Source organism: Heloderma suspectum, chromosome 1 (genome assembly GCF_057233095.1).
Source record: "Heloderma suspectum isolate Gila_16-S chromosome 1, 16-S_ref, whole genome shotgun sequence".
NCBI classification, from domain to species: Eukaryota; Metazoa; Chordata; class Lepidosauria; order Squamata; family Helodermatidae; genus Heloderma; species Heloderma suspectum.
The window spans coordinates 10,708,302-10,727,597 of NC_139458.1; the positions used below are offsets into that span (position 1 = coordinate 10,708,302).

General features: G+C 47.1%; 1 protein-coding gene across 6 annotated transcripts in view; it reads right to left on the bottom strand.

Annotated features, from left to right (window-relative positions):
* The window catches only part of TMEM260 (transmembrane protein 260), an 81,734-nt gene that overhangs the window by 33,836 nt on the left and 28,602 nt on the right, over positions 1 to 19,296 (bottom strand). For 5 of the 6 annotated variants that reach the window (XR_014787944.1, XM_084835515.1, XM_084835534.1 and 2 more), the window contains exon 4: positions 2,889 to 3,066. The exons of the other annotated variant lie outside the window; for it this stretch is intronic. Coding sequence is in view for 4 of the 5 variants with exons in the window: in XM_084835515.1 (XP_084691641.1) it covers positions 2,889 to 3,066 (178 nt within the window). In the remaining variant the exon portion in view is untranslated. The remainder of the gene's footprint in view (positions 1 to 2,888; positions 3,067 to 19,296) is intronic. 6 annotated transcript variants of the gene reach the window in all.

Here is a 19,296-nt window from a genome sequence, read left to right on the forward strand (position 1 = left end):
GGCTAGTGTGCAAACAAAAGGCTTGTGCGAATCTCAGTTTAACAAACTGAGATATGATGGTCTGAAAAGGCGCATACAAGGAACACAGAGCAGAGCTTCCCCCAATGAACTGCCCCATGCCTTTTGCCCCACTTGCCACTGGAATGAAGCCCTCGAGAACTTCTATGAAACGGAATTCAGCCTTCAGCCTGAAAGAGGTTCAACATCCCTGCAGTACACCTTCAGGAGGTGAATACACAAACTGTGCAATGGGCTCCACTCCCAACGAGGCAGGTATGAGAGACAGAGCCTCCTTGCTGGTGACCCCAAGACTGAGGAGCTCATTTTTGGTGAAGATACACCAAGCTCCTACATCTCCCCTCTTTTAACAGTCACTAAAGACTTTTTTTTTATTCCAATCAGTTTTTATAGCATTATCTACTATCTGGTGGCATTTCTGGTTTGATGCTTCTGTCTTCTTAACATATTCTAATTGCTGGTGTTTTTATTCTGTGTAATGGATTTATTGCTTTAACTTATTTGTCTATTTTGGTGGATTTTCTCAAAATATAAGCTGCTTTGATTGTCTTGACAGAAATGAGGCAAGTACATAACCAACTAACAGTACATATACACTTACTTGGGAGTAAGCCCCATAGAACACAGTAAGATCCAACTATCAGGCAGTAAACATATACTTACTCACACAGTAAATATGTGTGGGATGCACTGTAAATTAAAGTAAATTAAACTAGACCCACCCAAAAATTACTCGACTGCCTCTGGCCCCGTTCTCTGACTCACAGGACTCCACACACAAAATCTGTCCAGAAATCAGTTTTTTAAAAAAATTAAGATGCCTTAAGAACCATCTCTTCCCATAGAAGCCTGTATGAACACCGAGGTCAGCATTGGAGGCCCTGTCCTGTGTTCCCCCACCCACTTGTCAAGGGAAAAGGGCCTTCTCTGTCATGGCACCAATGCTTTGGAGGCTTGTCTGGTGTCTACCCTGGTGTCATTTTGGCACCAGAAAACTTTCTATTTCCCCAGGCTTCTTCTTCTTCTTTTTTAATCCTCTGTACATTGCTCTGTGATTGGCGTTTCGTTTTTCTTTCTGCTGACTGCTTTTGTACTGCCCTTATATGCTGTGATGCTCTAATCTTTGTACTTTAATTTGTTTCATTGTAATTTGTTGTAACTTTTTAATAAGCTGCCCCGGGAATCCAATGAAAATGGCCGAGTATAAATCAAACAAACAAATGTGGGAACATTCTCCCAAGAGAAGTTTGTTCAGGGATGTGACTTGCGCTTTGGATATGAGAGGTCCTGGGTTCCGTTCCCAGTCACGGCTGCACCAAGGATGGAAAGAGCGGAAAACATCATTAGGAAACCATTAACAGCCATTGGCTCACCAGGGAACTGCAGGCTCCCAGAAGATCTAGCCCTGAAAACAAATGAGTCCTGGTCTGCAGATTCCATCCATTATGGTGGAGCCTGCATGGGATGGCCGGAGAGAGGCTGGTCGCTTGCGTGCCCTGCTTCCCAGAGGCATCTGGCTGACCACTGTGCGGAAGAGAATGCTGGACTACGCGCGCCATTTGCCCTGAAGCATCAGGGCTCACATTACGTCTTGCTAGGGATGGACAAAGCTGTCAATGTCAGCTTCTCTCCATTTCTCATTTTTCTAATCTTAGATTCGGTTCATCTCAAACTGTGAGAATTTTTTCAAAGTTCGCATGAAAATTCATAAGCATTTCTGGGCACATTTCTCCTAAGGCATGCATTTGGGGCTGCATTTCTGCCTAGCATATGTATTATTTTTGCAAGCAATGTTCTTCACACAATGCATTTCTGAACGTCATTTCCCCTAACATATACATTTTGGTACGGATTTTTTCATTGGAGAACTGCACTGCAAAATTCGGAAAAGTGTGACTTTCAAGGGGTAACGGAGTTTCAGTTTGGTTCGAATGCAAACTGAACACATTTCTCCACCATCCCAAATGTCCTTAAGTGCTTTCCCCACAGCTGGGCTCATTCCTGGTATTCTGGAGACCAGCTGATGGAAAAAGCAATGCCAAGGGACAGATTGCAGGGAGGTAAACTGCTGGCAGGGGGAAACTTCTGCATCCCTTCTCTCTCTCTCTCTCACACACACACACACACACACACACGAGTTCCCCGTTTTAAAAAATCATGGTTGTGTTTTCCATTGTGTTTTTAATTTGCTTTTATGTTATACCTTAATTAAGATTTTTTGTTTTTAATCTGGATTTTATTGTTAGCCACCTCGAGCACCATCTGTTGGCAAAAAGATGGGATACAAATTAAATAAATAAATTCCTCTCCCCCACTTTCTATGTAATTGTAAAAGGAGAAAGACCACAGCTCTGGAGCAAGGCCTGTGCTTTGCAGGCAGAAGGCTACAGGTTCAATCCCTGCCTACTCCAGTGAAAACAATCACAATGGCAGGTGATGGGAAAAGACCCTTCTCTGCCTGTCACCCTGGAGAGTTACCTCTCGTGACAGCAGCCAATGCTGGGCTCTGGTATATGCAGTGGAGGCTGGTGGCTCTGATGTCAGTGGGGCAGTGAATCCACTCCGGGTTTCAATCAGAACCAGCCAGAGCTCTAAAGGAGCTATCCAAGTTGTGGAAGCTCCTCAGACTTCTGACTGGTTCTGACTGAAACCCGGAGCAGATTCACCATCCCACTGACATCAGAGCCACCAGCCTCCACTGGGTATATGGAAGTTTTCATGTTCCTACTAGGCCAGATCCCAGGTTTAAGGACACAGATGTCTTAAGCCATCGTGTGTAGTTTGTTCCCAAGTCCTACAGGCTCAGGTGGCCTCGATTAATGTGGGGAAGGGAAAGACGTAGTGATGCTTTTTGATCCCGAGTGGGCTACCTTTGATCTCTCCTTCGCGGTCGTTGCCTCCTCAAAGCGCACGGAGAGACCCATCAGCAGCCCCACGAACAGATTGTTTAAGCTGAAAACCTCCGCCGTGATGGACCACTGCCATGTTAGGCGAGAAAACGAAAACATCCCCACAGCAAAGATTCCTGCGGCATGCGTGCCAGAAAGCCTGCAAACACAGATAACAAGAAAATATATCTTCTTCTCCAACAACGCTGCCCCCCCGCCCCAAATGAAAAAATAGAATCCACCTTCAATGTCCTTCCTGCCCCCCACACCCGTACCCTGAAACCCATAACGACAGCACCAGCAAAATGCACCTTCCTGCTTGTACACCCACCCCACAGGACGGGGCTGATTTCAGCACTTTTCACAAGTTTTCTTTTTAAAGCGTGCCTTAATTTGAACTTTAGACTCTGTTTTTCAATTGGAATATGCATGGAGAAATGAAAATATTTTTTGTCAGAGTACAAACAGAGAGAGAGAGACAGAGACAGACAGAGAGAGAGAGATCGGACTCTGTACATGTACAGAGGTGCTTTTACATCAGTTTCCAAGGATCCCAGCAAAAATCAGGTTGGGGCAGAACCAGTGCAGGCTGGTTAGGCTACCCCAAAATCAGGCAGGGTAACCCAGGGCAGAACCAGTGGGGGCTGGTGGCTCTGATGTCTGTGGGACAGTGAATCCACTCTGAGTTTCAGTCAGAACTCTAAAGGAGCTCTCCAAGGTGCGCACCTTGGACAGCTCCTTTAGAGGTCTGACTAGTTCTGACTGAAACCTGGAGTGGATTCACAGCCCCACAGACATTGGAGCCACCAATCTCCACTGAATAGCACTATACTTGACCTTATCCACATCCTTAACCTTTGCGTAGCTGTCTTGCCGTTTTTTTGTAACGAAGAGCTGACACACAGCAGCCCAAGCTGGATCAGGTCCATAACATGGGGGTGGAGGGGGAAGAAAGCTCCCACTGGTGCGACTGCAAATAACCATCAGGGGAGGAAGAGATTTAGTGGGAGCAGAGGTTACCACCTCCTCCCCCCATTGGCAGAGTTCCAATTTGGCTCCCCCACCCACATGTGGGGCAGCTATTAATTCTTTTAAAAATCACCCACGCAAGGGATACGGATGTGGCCAACAACATCACGACTAATTTGGCCCCGAGGCCACCTTACACATCCTTGACAGCAGAGCCATTCCCAAACTGAGCGCTGCGAGGGAGCCACGAATGCAGCCTTTCCCTTCATGGTGCCATCCAGATGTTTAAGACTTCAGCTCCCGTCATGCCTAGCCAGCACAGGCAATGGTCAGGAATGCTGGGAGTTGTAGTCCAAAACATCTGGAGGGTACCAGGTTGGGGAAGGCTGTGCTAGTGTGCTGTGACATTTGTTCTGGAGCTCAGACCCCACTTTGGCCTTGGACAAGTTACTTGTCTTTTACCCTCACCATTTTGCCTTCTGAGAAACGAGCGTTTTGTGACCGACCGTGCCCACCAGGGAGCCATTTTTCGAATGGGCAGGCCCACATCCCATGGCAGCCATTTTGCAAAAGCACCCACAACACACTGAAAATTCTAAATGTGCCTATAGACCCCCAAAAGTCGGAGCCCCCCATCTTACTGCTTCACAAGCACTGGAAGCAAAGAACTTTCACCGTCTCTTGGTTGCTTGGGATGAAGCCAGCCGTGTGTTACATCCTGAGGAATCTCCACCAAAAGCATTCTTTGGTTTGAAAAGGGTTTACATTTGTAAGGCAGATCAGGCTGCTTCTGAAGATTGTCAAGGGATCGCACAGGAATAGCACCTCAAATGCCCCATAGTGATTAAATACGACTTTACGAGACTAAAGAAAAAGTGAAGACATTTTACTTGTGAGCGGTATTGCACTGCCAGCGCAACGGGGAGCTAGTGGTTCTTAAAGCAACCAGAAACTCGTGGAAATGCTTGTTTCTGGAATGGGACAAGTCAACAGAGCTCACAGAAAGGAGCTCAGCTACCTGTCCCAATCTGGAAATGTGCTTCTGGTCATTTCGGGCTTAGTTGTGAAAGCGCTAATAACTCCCCGTGGCACTAGTGGCAGGTTCTGCTAGTGCAAGAGAATGAATGGGAGCGCAGTGGCAGTACTGGGTACGGCCCACCATATTTATATGAGGGAATAGATGAGGGATGTAAATACAGAAAGTTCGGGAGACGTTGATTGTATGCGAAGACCCTGGATCTGCTTTCCCAGCAGGGACTGGTTAGTGATGGGCCACAATTCCCAAATAATTCTGTGGCCCCATTAGCAGGGCGTGAAAGTGGAGACTTCAACAATTTGGGGAGGGACGAGGGGAGAATTCACCATCACTCCTCCTGGCTTCCCAGTGTAGCATCGTTCCAGGGGAGATTCCAGTGAAAGCAAAATGGTGGCGCTCACATTTCATAGTGGCGCCCTGAATGACATTATGTCGTGATATAACATAATTCTGCAGACTTCGGGTGGGGGGGTGGGGGTGGCAGTCACCATCTAGAATCATAGAATAGTAGGGCTGGAAGGGGCCTATAAGACCATCAAGTCCAACCCCCTGCTCAATGCAGGAATCCAAGTCAGAGCATCCCCGACAGATGGCTGTCCAGCTTCATCTTGAATGCCTCCCTTGTGGGAGAGCCCACCACCTCCCTGGGTCATTGGTTCCGTTGTCGTATTGCTCTAACAGTCACAAAGTTTTTCCTGTTGTTCAGCTGGAATCTGGCTTCCTGTGACTTGAGCCCGTTTTTCTATGTCCTGCATTCTGGGAGGATCGAGAAGAGATCCTGCCCTTCCTCTCTGGGACAACCTTTCAAGGACTTGAAGAGCGCTATCATATCTCCCCTCAGTCTTCTCTTCTCAAGGCTAAACATGCCCAGTTCTTTCAGTCTCTCTTCACAGGGCTTTGTTTCCAGTCCCCTGATCATCTTTGTTGCCCTCCTCTGAACCCTCTCCAGCTTGTCTGCATCCTTCTTAAAGTGTGGTGCCCGGATATGGACACAGTACTCCAGATGAGGCCTAACCAGTGCTGAGTACAGGGGAACTAGTACTTCCCGGGATTTGGAAGCTATGCTTCTAGTAATGCAGCCCAAAAGAGCATTTGCCTTTTTTGCAGCCACGTCACATGGTTGGCTCATATTCAGCTTCTGATCGACAACAATTCCAAGATCCTTCTCGCTTGTAGTGTGGTTGAGCCACGTATCGTCCATCTTGTAACTGTACATTTGGTTTCTTTTTCCTAGGTGCAGAACTTGGCATTTATCCCTATTCAATGTCATTCTGTTGTTTTCTGCCCAGCGCTCCAGTCTATCAAGATCACTTTGAATTTTGTTTCTGTCTTCCAAGGTATTAGCTATCCCACCCAATTTTGTGTCATCTGCAAATTTGATCAGCTTCCCCTGCACCTCCTCCTCCAAGTCATTCATAAAAATGATGAAGAGCACTGGGCCCAGGACTGAGCCCTGCGGTACCCCGCTCATTACCTCTCCCCAGTTGGAGAAGATCCCACTGATAAGCACGCTTCAAGTCTGATTCTGTAGCCATCTGTGGATCCATCTGAGAGTTGTTTCATCTAACCCACTTTGAGCTAGTTTGCTCATCAGGACATCATGGGGCACTTTGTCAAAAGCTTGGCTGAAGTCGAGGTATATGATGTCCACAGCATTCCCACAGTCCACAAGGGAGGTTACTTGATCAAAAGATGAGATCAGATTCATCTGGCAGGATTTGTTCTTGACAAATCCATGTTGGCTTCAAATCATCACTGCATTGTTTTCAAGGTACTTATAGATGGATTGCTTTATCATCCGCTCCAGAATTTCCACAGCGATTGATGTCAGACTGACTGGTCTGTAGTTCCCAGGTTCCTCCTTTTACCCTTTTTGAAGATAGGGACAACATTAGCCCTCCTCCAGTCATCTGGCACTTCCCTCATCCTCCATGATTTCTCAAAGAGAATAGACAGCGGTTCTGAAAGTTCTTCTGCCAGTTCCTTTATTACTCTAGGATGCAATTCATCTGGCCCTGGAGATTTGAACTCATTCAAAGTCATTAGGAGTTCCTTGACCATTTGCCTATCAATCTCAAGCTGCAATCCTGCCCCTTCAGCCTGTACTTCGCCTTTGCCAGGGAGGCCATAGACACTCTTTTGGGAGAAGACTGAGCCAAAGTAGGAATTGAGCACTTCTGCCTTTTCTTTGTCATCTGTTATCATGTTGCCATCCTTATTTAACAGTGAACCACCATTTCTTTCCTTTGTCTTTTAGTATGCATGTATCTGAAGAAAGCCTTTTGGTTGCTTTTAGCCTCCCTCGCTAACCTCAGCTCGTTCTCAGCTTTAGCCTTCCTGACGCCATCCCTGCAATTCTGTGCTACCTGCCTGTACTCTTCCGTTGTTGCTTGGCCTTCTCTCCACTTCCTATATGTTTGCTTTTTTGTTTTCAGGTCATTTCCAAGCTTTGTGTGAAGCCACATTGGCTTCTTCTGTTGTCTTCCATCTTTTTTTCTTCTTGGAATTGTTTGTAATTGTGCCTTGAGAATTTCCTCTTTTAAAAACGCCCGGCCATCTTGGACTCCTTTTCTCCTTAGAGTCACTTGCCATGGGACCTTACTGATCATTGTTCTGAGTTTATTAAAATCGGCTTTCCTAAAATCCAGGGTACGTGTTTGGCTACACTCGGATTTTGCTTCCTTTAGAACCAAGAACTCAAGTATAACATGGTCGCTTTCCCCCAGAGTTCCTAGAGTTTCTAGAAGCTGTAGAGTTTTGACCTAAATCCTCCAAATTTAAGGATGTCGGTTAGTGGTGGGAGCAGAGACTTGTTTTATTTATTAAATGCACGTTGTTTCTATATTGTATTTTTTATCATGCCCTTCCTCAAGGTGGCTCAGGGAGGTACACAGAGGTTCCCCCCCACTGTCCATTTTTTCTCTCACAACAGCCCTGCGAGGTAGGTGTCAAGAGCGCCCTAGCTGCCTCTGTCAGTCTACTCCAATAGCTAACTCAAGGCACAGACAAAAGGATTCTTTTCAAGGCTTTAATCCTTTTACAACTTAATGACTCTTTCAGATGCTAATCACCAGCGACTAAGCAAGGAACAGCAGAGTAGCCTATGCTCCAAGTTAGGCAGTTGGTCCCCGTTTGAAGGAGAATCACGGGAAGACCCAGAACTTATGGGCTAGGGAGAGTTCCTCCCTCTTTCCCTTGGGTCCTCGGGACGCGACCGTTGCTTGCGCGCCAAACAAGCGCCACACCTCCTTTCTGCGCCCTCCAGCTGTCGTCGCTCCCAGTGTCAGCGTCGAGCATCCAGCGAGCCCCCCTCCCACACTCTCTCGCTGCCAGGGTCACTATCTATCCCAGGAATGTTGGCAGGAGGAATCTCTGCCAGCTGCTGTGCCTGTGAGGGATGAGCTGGCTCCTCTCCCACGGATTGCTGTTCCTCCTCAGAATCAGAACTGCTCTGGGGTTCTACTGGCTCAGTTTCCACCCTGACATCAGGTTAGGCTGAGACAGCATGACTAGCTCAAAGTCACCCAGTGATTTTCACAGTTGAACAGGGATCAGGTCTCCTCAGTCACAGGGCAGAACTCTAGCTGCTACACCCTACTGTCTCTCACCACTGCTCTCTTCAGCTCCCCTCACACACACACACAAATGCCCTTGCACAGAAACTCAGAAGAATGCTGTCTTCCAGATTACAGACACCAATTCTGGTCTAATTCAGAGCAGCCTTGAGAAAAGTCGCTAGTCTAGTCACCTCTGCAAAGGAGGAAAAATCTCCAGAGGGGTTTTTGGAAATGGGAAGCAATGTGGTGCTTCCCCCCATCCCCTGCTTTTCCATTTTTTCTTCAAGGCCAAAGGATTAATGTAAGCATCTGTGAAAAAGTGGGCTACTAAACACCTTTCAACGGCTACTCATTGCTGTGGGCATATTTGCAAGTCGGATTCAGAATCGTCATATTCTGTGAAGTGCCAAAGACAGAAACCCCGGGACTCTAAAGGGGAAGGAAGAGAATTTTTGGCTGGGGTGAGAATTGGGCAACAGACATCCCAGCTCACAACTTACCCTCTTGACTGCTACAGGGGTCATCACACCGTAGCCCTCACGAGGTCAATTAATGTGTGAAGGGGAGCAGGGTTACATCTGCGCATTCAACACTGGTGAGAAAGAGGGCAACCCTAGCTGTGGCTTCAAGGGAGGGAGGGGAAGTGCTGGGTGGTGGGTGCTCCCCAAGGCCTGCAGTCCCCCCCCCTCACCATCAGCGGCCCCCACTAGACAGCCTTACCAATGGTGGCAGGCAACAGCACCCCTGCCATGCGTGGTGAGCAGTTGGGAGCGGTCCGCCATTTTAAATGTACCACAATGCTCGGATGTTGCATCGTTCTGGGACAGAAATGATGAACAAAAGGTACAATCCAGCTGCAAGGTAAAAAGCAAGGCGTGGGCAGGGGGAATGGGCAGGTGGGGCCCAAGCAGAACAGGCCCAATGCAGCTGCCCGAGGAATCTGGTGGTGATGCCGAACAGTGCATTACACACTGGCGGCACAGCCAGGATGCACCATCGTTCTCCCTCCTCATGAGTTCACAAGACTGCTCATGTCTCTTCAGCTCTCCAGGCTTACGGCAGCAACATTGCTAGAGTACGACAGATTATTTCTGCTCCTTCGTCCTACCCTGCCAGGAAAATATGGGAAGGTCAGAAGGATCCACCATCACCCGTCCTGCCAAATTCTATCCAAGACGGAGGGCTGCGCGTGTCCACCTGCTCTTCGCTGCCAGGGAATATCTCTGGCGTTAAGACAGCAGCATGCAGGCACAAGCTCTCTGTCTGACAGGCAAGAACAAAAGAACATAAGAAGGGTCCATCTAGTCCAGCATTCTGTTCCCAAAGTGGCCATCCAGCTGTCGACCAGGAAGACACAAGCAGGACAAGAGCGCAACAGCAGCACCCCCCCACACACACACCCATGTTCCCCAGCAACTGGTGTACATAGGCTCACTGCCTCTGATACTGGAAGTAGCACATAGCCACCAAGGCTAGTAGCCATTAATAGTCTTTTCCTCCAGGAATTTGTCCAACCCCCTCTTAAAGCCATCCAAATTGGTGGCCATCACTACATCCTGGGGTAGCGAATTCCATAGCTTAACTCTGCGCTGTGTGAAGAAGAACTTCCTTTTATCTGTCCTGAATCTCCCAGCAATCAGTTTCATGGGATGACCCTGGGTTCTAGTCTTTTGAGAGAAGGAGAAAAATGTCCCCCTATCCACATTCTCCACACCAGGCATGATTTTGTAGACCTCTGTCATGTCTCCCGTTTGTTGTTGTTGTTCAGTCGTTCAGTCGTGTCCGACTCTTCGTGACCCCGTGGACCATAGCATGCCAGGCCTTCCTGTCCTGCACTCTCTCCCAGAGTGTGCTCAAGTTCATATTCATTGCATCAGTGATGCTATCTAGCCATCTCATCCTCTGCCATCCCCTTCTCCTTTTGCCTTCAGTCTTTCCCAGCATCAGGGTCTTTTCCAGGGAGTTTTCTCTTCGCATTAGGTGGCCAAAATATTGGAGCTTCAGCTTCAGTATCTGTCCTTCCAATGAGCACTCAGGGTTGATTTCCTTTAGGATGGACTGATTTGACCTCCTTGCAGTCCAGGTCTTCCCCAGCACCACAGTTCGAAAGCATCAATTCTTCGGCACTCAGCCTTCCTTATAGTCCAGCTCTCACAGCCATACATTACTACTGGGAAAACCATAGCTTTGATTAGACGGACCTTTGTCGGCAAGGTGATGTCTCTGCTTCTTACTATGCTGTCTAGGTTTGCCATAGCTTTCCTCCCAAGGAGCAAGTGTCTTTTAATTTCATGGCTACAGTCACCGTCTGCGGTGATCTTGGAGCCCAAGAAAGTAAAATCTGTCACTGCTTCCATTTCTTCCCCTTCTATATGCCAGGAAGTGATAGGGCCAGATGCCATGATCTTAGTTTTTGTAATGTTGAGTTTCAAACCAGCTTTTGCACTCTCCTCTTTCACCCTCAACAAGAGGCTCTTGAGATCCTCTTCGCTTTCTGCCATTAGGGTGGTATCGTCTGCATATCGGAGGTTGTTGATAATTCTCCCAGCAATCTGAATTCCAACCTCTGATTCATCCAACCCGGCATTTCTCATGATGTACTCTGCATATAAGTTAAATAAGCAGGGTGACAATATGCAGCCTTGTTGTACTCCTTTCCCAATTTTGAACCAATCGGTTGTTCCATCTCTGGTTCTTACTGTTGCTTCTTGACCCTCGTACAGGTTTCTCAGGAGACAGGTAAGGTGGTCTGGTACTCCCATCACTTTAAGAATTTGCCACAGTTTGTTGTGATCCACACAATCAAAGGCTTTAGCGTAGTCAATGAAGCAGAAATAGACGTTTTTCTGGAATTCTCTTGCTTTCTCCATGATCCAGCGAATGTTGGCAATTTGATCTCTAGTTCCTCTGCCTCTTCGAAACCCAGCTTGTACTTCCGGTAGTTCTCGGTTCGCATATTGCTGAAGCCTAGCTTGTAGAATTTTGAGTATCACCTTGCTGGCATGTGAAATGAGCGCAATTGTGCGGTAGTTTGAACACTCTTTGGCGTTCCCTTCTTTGGAACTGGAATGTAAACTGACTTTTTCCAGTCTTGTGGCCACCGTTGAGTGTTCCAGATTTGTTGGCATATTGAATGCAGCACTTTAACAGCATCATCTTTTAGGATTTTAAATAGCTCAGCTGGAATACTGTCATCTCCGCTAGCTTTGTTGTTACTAATGCTTCCTAAGGCCCACTTGACTTCACTCTCGAGGATGTCCGGCTCAAGTTCAGTGACCGCATTATCATGGCTATCAGGGACATTCAGATCTTTCCTGTATAGTTCTTCTGTGTATTCTTGCCACCTCTTCTTAATCTCATCTGCTTCTGTTAGGTCCCTGCCTTCTTTGTCCTTTATCATGCCCATCTTTGCACAAAACGTTCCCTTGAGATCTCCAATTTTCTTGAAGAGATCTCTAGTCTTTCCCATTCTGTTGTTTTCCTCGATTTCTTTGCATTGTTCATTGAAGAAGGCCTTCTTGTCTCTCCTTGCTATTCTCTGGAACTCTGCATTCAGTTGGGTATATCTTCCCCTTTCTCCCTTGCTTTTCACTTCCCTTCTTTCGTGAGCTACTTGTAAAGCCTCATCAGACAGCCACTTTGCTTTCTTGCATTTCTTTTTCTTTGGGATGGATTGAGTTGCTGCCTCCTGAACAATGTTACGGACCTCCGTCCATAGTTCCTCAGGCACTCTGTCTATCAGGTCTAATCCCTGAAATCTATTCCTCACCTCCACTGTATATTCATAAGGGATATGATTTAGGTCATACCTGAATGGTTTAGTGGTTTTCCCGACGTTCTTCAATTTAAGCTGAAATTTTGCAAGAAGCAGCTCATGATCTGAGCCACAGTCAGCTCCAGGTCTTGTTTTTACTGACTGTATGGAACTTCTCCATCTTTGGCTGCAAAGGACATAATCAATCTGATTTCGATATTGACCATCTGGTGATGTCCATGTGTAGAGTCGCCTCTTGTGCTGTTGGAAAAGAGTGTTTGCTATGATCCGCATGTTCTCTTGGCAAAACTCTATTAGCTTTTGTCCTGCTTCGTTTTGTACACCAAGGCCATGCCTGCCTGTTATCCTGGTGATTTCTTGACTTCCTACTTTAGCATTCCAATCCCCTATGATGAAGAGGACATCTTTTTTTGGTGTTAGTTCTAGAAGGTGTTGTAGGTCTTCATAGAACCGTTGTAGGTCTTCATACGTTCCCCTTCATGGATCACTGCCTTGTTGTGGCGAAGGGGCTTGCGTAACTCAGTGAAGCCATAAGCTATGCCGTGCAGGGCCACCCAAGACGGACAGGTCATGGCAGAGAGTTCTGACAAAATGTGGTCCACTGGAGAAGGAAATGGCAACCCACTCCAGTATTCTTGCCAGGAAAACCCCATGGAACGTATGTCTCCCCTAACCCTCCTTTTTTCCAAGCTAAACAATCCCAGCTGTTGTAACCTTCTCTCATAGGGGAGATGCTCCAGCCCCTTGACCATTTCAGTTGCCCTTTTCTGCACTTTTTCCGGCACTCACACCCTGAAGGGCTTTCCATGTAGTTATTTATTACAATTATTTCTATCCTGTCTTTCAAGATACAAACCCTTCCAAGATGTCTTATAAGTAACATAAAGATATATTTAAAAGTCGCAGAAAACATTATTAACATAAAACAACGCATGAGGAGCCTTCCCAGAGGGCAGCTGGCAGTCACGGCCCTGTGAGGGGGAGAGGAATGCAGCTGGGGCAGGCTCTGAGATGGCCGTGTTCTACTGATCGATCGATTTGATGTATATCCCCCCTTTCCACCAAAAACCGCTGCTCAAGTCTTCACCTGCCACATGCTGCAAGGGAGGGGAACAGTCCAACTGGGGCAGGCTCTGAGATGGGCTTTAAATAATGTATTTATAACATTCTCATTGCACCCTGCCTCGAAGGACCTCCAGACAACGTATACAGTCGTCCTGTCCCTGTCCCACTCGCCCGCCTACATGCACACAACCACCACTTACTTACTTATTTATTTATTTATTTATTTATTACATATTTATATGTTCTACATATTTGTATCTTGCCCAATTGCCCAGGGAGCTTTGGCTACTGAGGCAGTAGAGAAATGTAATAAATAAATAAAATGACCAACTTTTGCAGGGTAGCTTGCAACCACCTTCGGGGGGAGGTCAGGCTCAGCATGGCTGGCCCAAGGACACCCAGCAAGCTTCACAAATGAATGGGGGATTTGAGCCCAGGTCTACCCAGCCTGACACCCTCTACCCACTACACCACCGTTCCCCAGCACTGGACTCCAATTCCCATGAATTCCCAGCCAGCCTGGCCACTGGAGGGTACCAGGCTCAGAAGACCACACTTCACTGCCTCTCTAAAGATCAGCGCCAGCGCATTGAACTGGGCCTGAAACCTCCTGAGCTCTAAACTTTAGCAGGGCTGTAGGGGCCAGAAAATATTCCTTGGGGGGCTGCATCCACCCCCATGAGCATCAGAAGATGCTTTATACTAAGCCCGATAGTTGGGCCCATCTAGCTGAGTACTGCCTACCCCAGTCTTCCTCAACCTGGTGTCCTCCAGTGTGTTGGACTGCAGCTCTCAACATTCTCAGCCAATGGCCACGATGGCTGGGAATTGTGGGAGTTGCAGGCCCAACACATTTGGAAAGGACCAGGTTGGGGAAAGCTGGAGTACGCTGACCGAAGTGGCTCTCCAGTGTTTCAGGCAGAATTATTTCCTGGCCCTACCTGAAGGTGCCAGAGATTGAACCAGGGACCTTCCGTGCTAAGGCTGGGGCTCTCCCACTGAGCCACGGCCCTTCCTGGAGGGGCTGATTGGGCTGAGAGAGTTTAGTTCCAAAGAAGGAGATTCTCTAACTTTCCTAATGTAATAATGCAACCATCTACTTGTTTGCATTTTTTTTCTTTCATTCTCAAACCTTTAACCAAAATATCCCTCCGTAAAGTTTAAAACTGCCACCCCTTCTCTTGGCCAATTTATTAAGATGGGCAATTTTTCACACATCCTGTTAAAGAATTACATACTGGAAAAATGCCATTTAATCCCTCGCCTTAAGGAAGGACACCTATATGTGGTGTGAAGAACTTGCTTACTCAACCAGCGGAGTGGATAAGACCGAACTGCCCCTTATTCTATCACAGGGCTGGGCAACATTTTTTCCCCCAAGGACTGCATGCAGTGGTGGGTCAGGGACCACATGATGGGGGTGGTGGTAGCAAAGGTGGTGGTAGACGGATCCTAGGCTGACAGTGTCAGGATGGCTGCATATTACTTTCAGTATCAGGGACAGTATCCCTCTATATGCCAGGTGCTGGGGAACACCTGGCACGCTTGGAGGAAGCTGACTATCTAGATCCATTTCAGTCGGGCTTCAGGTCTGGGCATGGACAGAAACGGCCTTGGTCGCCTTGGTGGATGATATGAGGAGGGCTCTGGATAGGGGCGAATGCTCCTTCCTTGTTCTCCTCGACCTCTCAGTGGCTTTTGATACCGTTGACCATGGTATCCTCCTGGACCGCCTGGAGGGGTTGGGCATTAGAGACACCATATTACAGTGGTTCTGGTCCTTCCTCTCAGGGAGGTACCAGACACTAGCACTGGGAGAGGAGGTTTTGGACCCATGGCCGCTCACTTGTAGGGTGCCACAGGGTTCCAGCCTCTCCCCGATGCTATTTAACATCTATATGAAGCCGCTGGGGGCCATCATCAGGAGGTGTGGGGTGCGGTCATCAATATGCGGATGACACGCAGCTCTACCTCTCGTTCAAAACTTCACCAAGGTTGGCTGTAGAATCCCTGTCCAAATGTCTGGAGACGGTGAGTGGCTGGATAGGGAGGAATAAGCTGAAGCTGAACCCTGACAAGACCAGGGCACTTTTGGTGGGAGACAAGACGAGGTTGGGGGATGTCGACCTGGTGTTGAACGGGGTACGGCTACCCTTGAAAGACCAGGTCCGCAGCCTGGGGGTCTTTTTAGACTCCCAGCTGTCCATGGAGGCTCAGGTGTCAGCTGTAAGCAGACAGCGCTGTACCAACTCTATCTGATACGGCGGCTGCGCCCCTACCTTCCTGACCATCTGCTCCCATCGGTAGTACGTGCCCTAGTCTCCTCTCATCTAGACTACTGTAATGCGCTCTATGTGGGGTTACCCTTGAAGATGGTTCGGAAGCTGCAGCTGGTACAGAACATGGCGGCTCGCCTAATTAAAGGCAGCCGCCGGCATGATCACATCACTCCCATGCTGAAGGAGTTGCACTGGTTACCAGCTGTTTTCCGGGCCAAATTCAAGGTGTTGGTTTTGACCTTTAAAACCCTATATGATTCCAGCCCAGCCTATCTTAAGGAGCGCCTCCAGCAACATCAGACAGGCCACTCAACAAGATCAGCCTTGCATGGCCTTCTCTCTGTCCGATCAGCCAGGACAGCTAGACTGGTGAGGACGAGGGAGGGGGCCTTTTCTGTGGTGGCCCCCACTCTGTGGAAGTCGCTCCCTAGGGAACTCCGCCATGCCCCCTCTTTAATGAGCTTCCACCACGCATTGAAAACATGGTTGTTCAGGCAGGCATTTGGGGTGGGTTATAGTAATTTTAGAAATATGATGTTTTAATGTGCAATTTTACTGTTTTAAACTGTTTGTATTGTTGTACATCACCCAGAGTAGCCGGGTGATCGGCCAGATGGGCGAATAAGAAATTAAATAAACAGACAAACAAGTGTGAGGTGCTATTGTGCTCATGTCCTGTTTCCTGCAGGCATTTGATTGGCCACTGTGGGAATAGAATGCTGGATTTGATTGGCCTTTGGTCTGGTCCAGTAGGGCTCTTCTTAGGTCATGTTCAGTGTCTCTCTCTCTCTCTCTCTCTCACACACACACACAAATGCAAACACACACAGCGCCTTTCCCCTCATGGCCCCCTCAGCACAAACACACAGTCAGGAGGGCACCCACAGGATGCGGTAGAGGCATTTGTGGGACACCCACATCAGAAATTCACATCCCAAAACTCGGGGTGGAGCCTGGGAGCTCCTGCGTGGAGCGTGATGAAGTAGTGGGTGGAGCCTGGCAGAACTTTTGTGGGCTGGGGTGGGAGGAGTGACCAGTTCAATAGCAAGCACTCATCATCTTCCGATGGAATCTTGTAGAAGACATTCTAGAAGGACAGGGTCAGGTAACATTCCTGAATAGGCAGAGAAGGCTGGGAATTGTCCCTGAGGAAGTTAGCCTTTAGTTTCTGGTTCTTCACATGGAATTTAAATTCCTCCGTCTTGAGACCTTAAAAAGAGAGCTAAAACCCTGAAACTTCACGTCAAACTTTTGAGATTTAGCAAGCTCATGGTGTCATCTGACATGTAAGATGAGACTAGAGGTTCCTTGCCTCCTGCAATGTTACTTTTGCAGGACTCAGTCCTCACTGCACGCACGCGTGTGCACACACACACACACACACTTCATTTAGCAGCAAAAATTATTCTGCCTATAACTCTAGCTGAACTTTAAAAACTGATTTTTGTCTTCTCAACGTTTTGCTTAATTTACTACTACTTTTTTAATGATTTGGACTGGACCTAGGGTGCCCAGATAAAAGCCAGGAAGACCCCCCTGTCCAGTCTCTCAAATATTGTTCATCTTTGTCTAACACGGTAGAGGCTGGCAGCTCCAATGTCAGTGAGGTAATGAATCCGCTCCAGGTTTCAGTCAGAACTCTAAAGGAGCCCCGCACCTTGGAGAGCTCCTTTAGAGTTCTGACTGGTTCCGACTGAAAGCTGGAGCGGATTTACCGCCCCACTGACATCAGAGCCACCAGCCTCCACAAGTCTAACATTCTTCTAAATAAGAATTCATTACATTTGTTTAGAATTTCATTCCATTTCTCCTACTTTCAAAATAATATTTAACCTACTCGGGCCACAATCCAATACAGAGGAGGGGGCCTACTGAAATCAAGGGACTTTTAAATTTGTTTTAACTTGGAGTTGGACTGTGGCGGTGACTTTGCTCTTTTTTGTAATTAGCATTAATTTCTCTCTCTGCTGAAGTCCTAATACGTGACCTGAAAATAGCTAACTGACCAAGGACATGATCCAAAGGGTTTTCCTACAGAAACATCCTTGGAAAGAATGAGAATTTTGCAACGCAAAATATGATGCTTTAATGTAAACTTTTATTGTTTTAAAACTGTTTGTATTGATATACATCGCCCAGAGTGGCCGGGTGACCAGCCAGATGGGGATTAAGTAAGTAAGTAAGTAAGTAAGTAAGTAAGTAAATAAATAAAATGCTGCTGCCACCAAGGCCCCACTCATTTCAACTAGTGGGTTACACAGGAGAACTTCTTGGTGACCCAGTCAAGAGCCCAATCAAATTTAGAACAGTTAGCCTTGAGCATTCTCCCTGTTTTACAATTCTGTAAGTATAAACTAACGAAGTTCAGCAGATTCAGAAATTTAAATCCTTGGTGCGGCGGTGGGGGGGTGCAGGCCGTTGGGGACAGTGACTTTTCCTTGATTTCTTTCTTGCAGGACAGTCCTGAGAAGTATTAAGCAAAAGCAAGCACCATCAAAAAGCATGTCACAGTGAAATCTGTTTCAAGAACTCTTTTCCCTACAAGTTAGGAAAAACTATGTCACCGGAAGTTGCTCCTGACTCTATGGGTGGCCGTGTGCTCTCTAAAGACCGCCAAGGTGTCTTAAGCTGCGACCCAATCTATCATTTTCAGTCATGCGTTTTATATAATATTATATATATATATATATATATATATATATATATATATATATATATATCACACTGTATGTATATATATAATATAAAACATGCACTTTTTCATGCCTTCAACTGCTGCAGTTTAAGTAAGGCTTGGATGCCAGTGATGGAACAGAAAGTTGGTGGTGCGAAGGGGGGAGAGAAAAGAGGGGAGGGACTCGGCAGGAAACAGATTTAGCAATTTAAATGTTTTATAAGTTTTTTGTAATTGAGGAAACTTTTCATAATCTGACATTTGTTAAAAAAAAACACACCACCCACTTATTAGAAATTATGCAGCAGAGTAGCTGCGGAAATATGAGCTCGCTTCACAATTACGAAGTCGGGCTAGGAAGCCCTCGCCTATTGTGCGAAGTGGCATAAACCCCACAGAGGGCCTATCAGCTCACTGGCAGGCAGGGGGCTGCTCCATTCAAAGCAAGAGATACAAGCTGCAGGGCAAAAACCTGGCAGCTCCCTTCTGACCCCACAATCCCCTACTGGTGACAGATCCAAGCTCCATAGCAAATTAGACCTTCTCACATTACAATTGCAGAAGACAGATTCCATTAGCAGTATCTGAAATTGAGTGGAGAGCAGCTCCGTTATCAGACCTGACTCATAAGCGGTGCTATTAATCAGAGCTATGATAGCATTTATATATTTCAAGCTATCTGCCGCGGCTGTGATATTCCGCTACAAAGGCTTGATGGGACTTAGGCAAGGGAACAATAGAGCTTTCTGGGAAAAGCAGAGTAAATCAAGAAAGTCTATGACTTCCACACATTCTGAAGGGATTGCGGTTTACATAAATTTTCTCCCAATTGGAGATTGAGCTCTTCCTCATCTTACACATGGGATTTAGTTGTCACTCAATGGGAACAGCTGTGAAAAGGTGAAGCGGCCCACGGTTCAGTATACTGCCTCTGCTTTTAAAGCAATTAACCCATGAACAGGAGGATACCTGGCGATATCAAGAGGATTAGACGAGGCAGTGCTTTATTAACATTTCCTTGAACTAATTCTAACT